Source organism: Trichechus manatus, unplaced genomic scaffold (assembly GCF_000243295.1).
Source record: "Trichechus manatus latirostris isolate Lorelei unplaced genomic scaffold, TriManLat1.0 scaffold00075, whole genome shotgun sequence".
Taxonomy (NCBI): Eukaryota; Metazoa; Chordata; class Mammalia; order Sirenia; family Trichechidae; genus Trichechus; species Trichechus manatus.
Genome location: NW_004444011.1, coordinates 12830613 through 12840914, shown reverse-complemented (window position 1 = coordinate 12840914; position 10302 = coordinate 12830613). Strand labels below are relative to the sequence as shown.

The following is a 10302-nucleotide window of genomic DNA, read 5'->3' as shown; positions in this document are numbered from 1 at the left end:
AAAACCAACAACCAACATCATTCTTAATGGAGAGAGGCTGAAAACATTCCCCTTGAAAACAGGAACAAGACAAGGATGCCCTTTATCTCTACTCCTATTTAACATTGTGCTGGAAGTCCTAGCTAGAGCAACAAGGCAAGAAAAATAAATAAAGGGCATCCAAATTGATAAGGAAGAAGTAAAACTATTCCTATTCATGGATGATATGACACTATACATAGAAAACCCAAAGGACTCCACAAGAAAACTACTGGAACTAATGGATTCAGCAGAGTAGCAGGATACAAGACAAACATACAAAAGTCAGTTGGATTCCCATACACCAAGAAAGAGAACTACGAAAAGGGAACTGGGAAAGCAATACCATTTATAATAGTCCCTAAAAAAAAATAAAATACTTTGGTATAAATCTAACCAGGGACGTAAAAGATCTATTCAAAGAAATCTACAAAACACTACTGCTAGAAACCAAAACAGGCCGACATAAGTGGGAAAACATATTATGCTTATGGATAGGTAGACTCAACTTTGTGAAAATATCAGTTCTCCCCAGAGCAATCTACAAATACAATGCAATCCTGATCCAGATACTAACAACATTCTTTAATGAGATGGAAAAACTAATCATTAACTTTATATGGAAAGCAAAGAGGCTCCAGATAAGTAAAGCATTATTGAAGAAGAAGAACAAAGTAGGAGGCCTTGCACTCTCTGACCTCAGAAACTACTATATACAGCTGTGGTAGTCAAAACAACCTGGCACTGGTACTATGACAGACACATTGACCAATGGAACAGAATCAAGAACCCAGATGTAAATCTATCTACGTACAGCCACCTAATCTTTGACAAAAGCCCAAAGTCCATTAAATGGGGAAAGGACAGTCTTTTTAACAAATGGTGCTGGCAAAACTGAATGTCCATCTGTAAAAAAATGGAACAGGACCCATACCTCACACCATACATAAAAACTAACTCAAAATATTATCAGACATAAATATAAAACCAAAAGCTATAAAGATCATGGAAGAAAAACTAGGTCAACCCTAGGGGCCCTGATATATAGCATAAACAGGATACGAATCATAACTAACAATACACAAACACCAGAACATAAAATAGATAACTGGGATCTTCTAAAAATTTAACCTTTTTTTTAAAAAAAGGAACAAAGGAAAAAATAAAAATTAAACACTTATGCTCATCAAAAGACATCACCAAAAGTGTAAAAAGAGAACCTACAAACTGGGAAAAAAAAATTGGCTTTGACATACCTTACAAAGTTCTAATCTCTAAAATCTATAGGAAAATCCAACATCTCTACAAAAAGAAAAAGAATCCAATTAGAAAATGGGCAAAGGATATGAACAAACACTTCACCAAAGAAGACATTCAGGCAGCTAACAGACACATGTGGAAATGCTCATGATCACTAGCCATTAAAGAAATGCAAATCAAAACCACAATGAGATACCATCTCACCCTGGCATTACTGATACAAATCAAAAAAATAGAAAATAACAAATGTTGGAGAGGCTTTGGGGAGGTTGGAACTCCTATGCACTGCTGGTGGAAATGTAAAATGATACAACCATTTTGGAAAATGATATGGTGCTTCCTTAAAAAGCTAGAAATAGAAATACCATATGATCCAGCAATCCCACTCCTAGGAATATATCCTACAGAAATAAGAGCCGTCACACGAATAGACATATGCATTATTGCAGCATTATTCACAATAGCAAAAAGATGGAAACAACCTAAGTGTCCATCAGAAGAGGAATGGATAAACAAACTGTGGTACATACACACAATGGAATACTATACAATGATAAAGAACAATGATGAATCTACAAAACATCTCACAACATGGATGAATCTGGAGGGAATTATGCTGAGTGAAATAAGTCAATCACAAAAGGACAAGTACTGTATGAGACCACTATTATAAAAACTCATGAAAGGGTTTACACATAGCAGAAACAATCTTTGATGATTACGAAGGAAGGCAGTGGTGGGGAGGGAAAAACACTAACTAGATAGTAGGTAAGTGATAACTTTGGTGAAGGGTAAGACCATACACAATACTGGGGAAGTCAACAAAACTTGACCAAGGCAAAGTCACAGAAGCTTCACAGACATATCCAAACTCCCTGAGGGACCAAGTTACTGAGCTGAGGGCTAGGGACCATGGTCTCAGGGGACATCTAGCTCAATTGGCATAACATAGTTTATAAAGAAAATGTACTACTTCCTACTGTGGTGAGTACAGTCTGGGATCTTAAAAGTCTGTGAGCAGCCATCTAAGATACATCTTCTAGTCCCATCCTTACTGGAGCAAAGGAGAATAAAGAAAACCAAAGATACAAGAGAAAGATAAGCCCAAAGGACTAATGGACCACAACAACACAACCTCCACCAGACTGAGCTCAGAACAACTAGATGGTGCCAGACTACTACCACCAACTGTTCTGACAGGGATCACAACAGAGGTTCCCAGACAGAACTGGAGAATAATGTAGAACAAAATTAAAATTCACACAAAAAAGACCAGCCTTGCTTGTCTGACAGAGACTGGAGAAACCTCGAAATTATGATCCACAGATACCCTTTTAACTCAGTACTGAAGTCACTCCAGAGGGTCATCCTTCAGCCAAAGATTAGACAGGTCTATAGGGCAAACAATAACACACGTGAGGAATGTGCCCCGTAGTTGAGTCATGTAAAGGAGACTAAAGGGTCATACCAGCCCAAAAGCAAAGACAAAGAAGGGACAGAAAAACTGGACGAATGGAAACAGGGAAACTGGGGTGGAGTAGAAGAGAGTGCTGACATATTGCAGAGTTGGCAACTAATGCCACAGAACAATTTGTGTATTAATTGTTTAATGAGGAACTAATTTGCTCTGTAAACTTTCACCTACAGCATAATAAAAGAAAAAAAATCAGTCTATAGCTTCCTCAGATTAGCTCCTTTTCTGTTTCCCTATTTGGGGTGTTATCCAGCTCCGTCCCAAAATGGTTGCAATGAGTGAGCACTCCCAATGTTAGCGAGTAGATTCCCCCAGCTTCTGTGCTGTCCCCGCTCCTCCTCTCCCCCACTTCTGGACTCACCTCAACTCTCCAACACCTCAGCTGCTGTCCAGAATTTTGTGATCTTAGTCTGTACTTGTTTATGTTTGTTGTTCAGTGGGTTGGCTGCCGGGAGAGTAAACGGGAGCCTCCACTTACTTTGTCATCTTGCTCCGCCTCCTAGTTTGGCTTTTAAACCAACTATCTACATGTTCTTGGGAAGATAAATTCACCATTCTGTACTTCAATCTCCCTTATTTATGAAATACCATAATTGGACTAGATCAGTGTCTTCAAACTTTCTTGACTAAGACACACAATAAAAAGAAAAATATATTTACATCAACTGCACACACACACACACAGATATTGCAAACAAAAGTTTCATGAAGCTACACTTATCTAACTTTGATAAACTCTGATATTTTCTGTTCTATTCATTTATATTATACCCCATACTTTTAACAAATGCAGGTAGCAACCTAATAAATTAATTTCAGGACCCACTAATGAGATAGGAATTACAATTTGAAAAATATTGGACTACATGTTATGTAGGTTTTCATTTAATTTTAAAGTTGAAAATGTATCAGGGAAATTTTCTGTTCTTGTTTATACTTTTTAAAGTCCCCTCTTGTTAGTATTGTATCTATGCAATAGATATCAATATATTTAAATTAGTGAAGTTAACTAATAACGTATTATCTCAAGATTCAAATATTGTATATTTTAAATTAGTAAATCTTTCAAAACTAGTCTCATGATCAGTTACTAAGAAATTCTTAAGAGTTTCTATCTACTGACATTTTACTTGTCAGTTCCTTTGTTTCTATTTCCCCAGGCACATCTGGATGAAGGCAAAAACAAAATGATGAAGGAGGGAATCAAAGTAATGACAAGAAGGCAATTTCTTTCCCCCCACACTCATATTTAGGGGCTGACATCATAGCCACATGGCATGAACTACAGATGGAAAAGTCACTCCATTCAAATCAGGGAACTTAACCTTTATCTGATAAAGACAGGAAAGACTTCAGCAAGGAAACTCACACCTGTCATGTTGAGGAACTAGAAACCAACAACCAAATACCACCATCCTTGTTCTGAAAATAGCTTCTGTTAGAGAAGTAAAATAGAATGAGTGCCAATCATTGGACTTCCATTGATGTTTTTCCCTGATACTCTTTTATTCTGCAGAAAATACTGAAAATAAAATGGCAACTGTAAAGAGAGGCCTAACGCCTTATTTCCACATCTGCAGCTCATTCTGACTCACGCTGCCCTAGAGGGCTGGCTCACAGCCTGTCTGTCACCAACCTAACCCTCCTTCAGTTTGCTGGGCCCAACCCGTTCCTGACCCATCCTGCGAGGATCACCTTCAGCAATGCATGAGAGAAGATTGCTAATGTCCTGATCTATGGGAAAGCTGTGACAGATGCAGACAGAATGGTAAGTTGTAGGTGCCATGTGACTTCCTGGAGCCAATAATCTGGCTGCTATTCAGGATGGGTGGACTGTGTTTAGTCAGACACATGAGTTGATTCAACGAAAGACACGACCACAGTGGCCAGCCAGGTCTAAGCCAAAGAACAGAAGGTGATTTCAGTTCTGTCTGGACCAAACAGAGCCAAAAGTGATCATCACGCAGGGTGGCAGGCCGGAGTCCTTCCAATTTGCCACCTCAGTATACCCTTCTCTTTTATCACTTACCTTTTCTAATTTCTTTCTTTATAAGTTTCCTTTTCTGTCGAACTTGCTTCTTTCCTTCTTCTGTACTTACTTTATTTTACCTGTAGCTTATCTTTCTGAAAATGTTTTTATTATTAAAAATTAACTTTAACATGTTACCTGCCCTTGTTTCTTGCTGCACTAAATAATACCTCATAGGCTAGTGTAGTATTACCAAGTTGTTTCAGTCATTATAAATTTATGTCTCACTTTGCATATATTGTTACAATAATTTTCATCCATTTTCAGGAGGTTCTGACTGCACTGTATGTTAGCTAAAATACAGCTAATTTATTCATGCAGCAAATTAAATCTGTGTTCATAGTTGATCAGAGCCAGAAGACATCTCAAAGATCATCAAATCCAAACCTTGAATTTTACAGATGAGAAAATAGTTGCCCAGAGAGTTCAGAAGATTTGCTCCAAATCCTAATCTAATATTCAGTGTAATTTGAGGCCCAGTATATGAGACAGGTAAAACTAGCCAAGTATGGAAAATCGTGTGCACACAATAATTTCTTGAGAAAGCAATTTTGGTCATTGGATGTTAAACACCTGAACAAAACCATGGTACAATTATAAAAACTAGAAAATTTAACATTGATACAATACTATTGCCTAATCATTACTCTGTTAGTAAATAAGGAAGGCATTTAAGCCTGTACATTTTATTCTAAGTATAGCTGTCACTGTGTGCCATTAATTTTGGCAACAAGTATTCTCATTATGTTTTAGATATTAGTACTGTTTTATAATAGAAAAAATGAAACCAAGTATAAAATGTTGCTTTGTTACCTGTTGATGCATCAATCACTTCATAGTTTATTTCAAAGCCTTCATAAGCCAGGTCAGAGTCAGCCACAAATATCAGCATTAATGAGTTGGTACTGCTGGTAAGAGAGGGTGGGATTGATTTTCCACAATATCTATTCCAAACAAAAAAAGAAAAGATGCATAGGTTTAAAAAATTTAGCACATTTACCAAAAATTAGGACATGTAAGTAAAATAATGGGTTTTAATATATACCCCTATCAATATTATAGTAGCTTTTTTAAGTATAAGTATACTTTTAGCATTGCTAGAATAGTTTTTCTGATCAAAATTTTTTGTTTTTCAGAAAAATCTATACATGGCTAAGTAGTAAATCTTTTACCACTCCATAGGACAGCTATGAGTTAGAATCAACTCAACAGCAAATATATTTATAAAACAAATATACTTCAGGCACAAAATATTTACAAGCTTACTGAAAATCATCTGTTCATGATTACTTCCTTGAAATGGTTTTACATGTGGGTCTAGTTGTGTGACTTGTTATGTATAAGAAGTTTAATAAAATTAGAAAGCATGAGCTATACTAAATCACCATAAAGCATATTAATGAACTTATTAATAGAAATGTAATAAACTTATACAAAAAAGGAAACAATGTACATAAATTCATAGAGCATAGACTCTAGAGTCAGCTATAACACTTAGAGGCATCATGATTTCGAGTAGGTCACTTAGACTCTGTGCTTCAGTTTCTCTATCTCTAAAATGAGGATAATAATGGTACCTACTTCATAGCGGTGTTTTGAGAATTTGATGAGCTAATATAATGTGTATAAAGTACTTAGAACAGTGCCTGGAATAGTAATCCCTATAAAGGTCAAAGCTATTAATTTTGGGACAGCTGGCCTATAGAGAGGTAAAAGATTTATTACTAAGCCATGTTCAGATTTTCTGAAAAACAAGAAATTTTAATCCAAAAACTATTCTAGCAATGCTAAAAATAGACTTACAGTTAAAAAAGGTACTATACGAGCTTTTATCTAGAGAAACACCTGTAAGGAATAACTAGAAAACAGAAATCTCAAATCAAAGCACACTTGACAAAATTGACCAAATGGTGCAACAGGCAATAATAATAATAATAATGTAGAAGCTAAGGTAAGAGGAAAGAGTGGAATATGAGGAAATGGATGAGCTGATTTGTGAGTGAGAAAAAGAAAATTTGGTATACAATGCCATTTCATGTTAAAAAAATATTTAAGATCTTGATCAAAATAAAGGTAGGTGGATTAACTTGAAACGTCTCTGTATATGCCCATTTCTGCCAAGTTTGTAATTGATCATTATATTTTATGTCATTCAGCAAAAATGATGAATTTCACAGTGGTTATGAGACAAAAACAAGAAAAAGAAAAAGGTTAAAACATGAGAAATAAAGATAGAAAAAATGAAAGAGGAGAATAGACCTAGGAGAAAAAATAAGTTTAAGACAATAATGGATAAAGGAAAATGTAAAAGGAGGGAATAAGAAAAAAGAAAATTAAACACAAGAGGAAATAATAAAAAATAAAAAATCAGAAGACTTCCATTTTCAGCTAAGATGAAGTAACAGGATTTAACCTTCTGCCTGAAACAAGTGAAAAACTGGAAAGTCATATATATAGGATTATATAAATAAGTTGTAAAGGATTTCTTTTTATTTGGATCCACAATCAACATCCATGGAAGCAGCAGTCAAGAAATCAAATGACGCATTGCATTGGGCAAATCTGCTGCAAAAGACCTTTTTAAAGTGTTGAAAACCAAAGATGTCATTTTGACTAACATGCACCTGAACCAAGTGATGGTGTTTTCAATCACCTCATATGTGTGTGAAAGCTGGACAATGAATAAAGAAGACCAAAAAAAAAAAAAAATTGAAGCCTCTGAATTATGGTGTTGGCAAAGAATATTGAAAGTAACATGGACTGCCAGAAGAGTGAACAAATTCTGTCTTGGAAGAAGTACGGCCAGAATGCTTCTTAGAAGCAAGGATGGCAAGAACTTTGTCTCACATACTTTGGACATGTTATCCCTAAACTTGGAGAAGGACGTCATCCTTGGTAAAGTAGAGGGTTAGAGAAAAAGAGGAAGACCCTCAACTAGATGGATTGACACAGTGGCTGCAACAATGGGCATAACAGCAATTGTGAGGATGGCCCAGGACCGGGCAGTCTTTTGTTCTGTTGTCATAGGGTCACTATGAGTCGGAATCAACTCGATGGCACCTAACAACAACAACATATATGCATACATACATACATATGTGTGTGTGTATATATATATATATATATTTAAACTAAATGATGAGCTGCATCCTAGAGAGGGTCCCACAGGAGAAAACAGTAGAAGATTCTCTCAAACTCCTGATTCCAAAGAAATCTAAAGCCATGCTTCCAAAACAGTGATAAAAAGAAAACGTTAAAAGAAGCCAGAAGAAAAAGGACACATTATGTAGAAAGAGACTCAGTCAAAAGCAAATTTTCACAGGAAAAAATACAAACTGGAAGACACTGTAGCATCATCTTTAAAGTACTGGGAAAAACAACTGTCAACTTAGAATTTTATACTCAGCAAAAATATCTTTCACAAATGAAGGTAAAATACTTTTCAAACATACAAATAATGTATGAAATAATGAAATAATTCATCACAAACAGACCTGTACTACAAGAAGTGTTAGGGAAGTCCTTCAAGCAGAAGAAAATTGATACCAAATTAAAATATGGATCCACACCAAAAAATAGTAACTATGTGGTAAATATACTTTTCTTATTATTATTTAAGTCTGTTTTTAAAAATCACTTGTTTAAAGCAAAAGTAACAATGTATTGCAGAAATTTATAACATGTAGAAGTAAAGTATATGACAAGAAATGCGCCAAGGGTAGGAGGGAAGAAATGGATATATAACTGCTGTAAGGTTCTTATACTATACTTAAAGTGTGATAATATATCTTGAAAGAAGATTGCAATAAGTTAAATATGTGTACTATAAACCCTTCAATAATATAACACAACAAAGAATTATACAAATAAGTCAGAGGAGGAGTCAGTTTAAAAAAGAATTATAAAAATAATTAACCCAAAAAAGTCAGGAAAAGAGGAAAAGGGAAACAAAGAATAGGTGGGATAAATACAAAATAAATATAAAATGTTATATTTATAACCACATATATCAATAATCACATTAAATGTATAATGAATGATTGAATAAAAAATCACCACCAAACTATATGCTATCAACAACAAACCCACTTTAAACCTAAAGACATTAATAAGTTGAAAGTGAATGAATGTAAAAAGATATACCATGCTAATACTAATAAAAAAAAAATCTGGAGTGACTATATTAATATCAGACAAAACAGATTTCAGATCAAAGAATATTAACAGGGATTTTTAAATCATTTCATAATGATAATAGCATCAATTCATCAGGATGCTCTAACAACCTTAAACATTTATGCACCTAATAACATAATAACTGCAAAATACATAAAGCAAAAACTGAGAGAACTGCAAAGTGTAAACAGACAAGTCCATAACACAATCAGAGATTTAATCATCCCTCTCTCAATAACTGATAAAACAAGTAGACAGAAAACGGTAAAGATTTAGAAGATGATCAAAACTATCGAGCAATTTGACCTAATTGACACTTACAGATCATTGTACCTAAGACCATCAGAATACACATTCTTTTCAAATGAACACAGAATATTTACCAAGATATACCATATTATGGGCCTTAAAATAACACTGAATAAATTTAAAGGGATTCAAGTCATAAAATGGACCATAATGGAATTAAATTAGAAATCATTTACAGAAAGATATCCTCATAGAAAATCCTCAAATATTTGAAACTTAAATAAAACTGTTTAAATTAACCAATAGATAAAAGAAAGAATCAAAAGAGAATAGAAACTACTTTGAACTAAATTAAAATGAAAACACAACATATCAAAATGTATGGGGTGCAGCAAAAAGCAGTAGTTAGCAGGAAACTTTTGGCACTAAATGTTTATATTAGAAAAGAAAAAAGGCCTTAAATCAGTGACCTTAGCTCTCATCAAGAAATTAGAAAAAGAAGAGTAAACAAAGGCCAAAGTAGATAACAGAAAAGAAAGAATAAAAATCACAGTGGAAATCAATGAAATAGAAATAAGAAAAACAATATAGAAAATCAATAAGACAAAATAGGGTTTCTTTGAGAAGATTTTAAAAAATTGATAGACTTCTAGTCAGGTATATCAGTAAAAAAAAAGGCACAGATTACCAATATTAGGAACAAGAAAGGTGACATCACTGCATATTACACAGATACTAAAAGGAAAATAAAAGAGTATTATGAACAATTTTTAAGTGTATTTGACAACTTAAATAAAATTTACAGAAGTTTGTGAAAGCTACAAACTCTTAATTAAGCTCATTCAAAAAGAAACAGAAAAATTTTTCACTAAGCAAAGTAAAGGTCCAAATGGCTTCACTGGTGAATTATACCAAATATACAAGGAAGAAATAATATCTATTCTACATGAACTTTTCCAGAAAATTGAAGAAGGAATACCTCCCAACTCATTCTATGAGGCTATTGTCACTGTAAAACTAAAACCAACAAAAAAAACATTATGAGAAAAGCAAACTACAGGCCAATATACCTCTTGAACATAAGATTTCTTAACAT

The 10302-nt window shown here is 34.2% G+C and overlaps 1 protein-coding gene across 1 annotated transcript in view; it reads right to left on the bottom strand.

Moving 5' to 3' along the window:
- Nucleotides 1-10302, bottom strand: part of CUBN (cubilin) — a 396867-nt gene that overhangs the window by 293127 nt on the left and 93438 nt on the right. Inside the window, 1 exon segment of the mRNA XM_004391280.1 lies at nucleotides 5595-5725. Within this exon segment, the coding sequence (XP_004391337.1) occupies nucleotides 5595-5725 (131 nt within the window).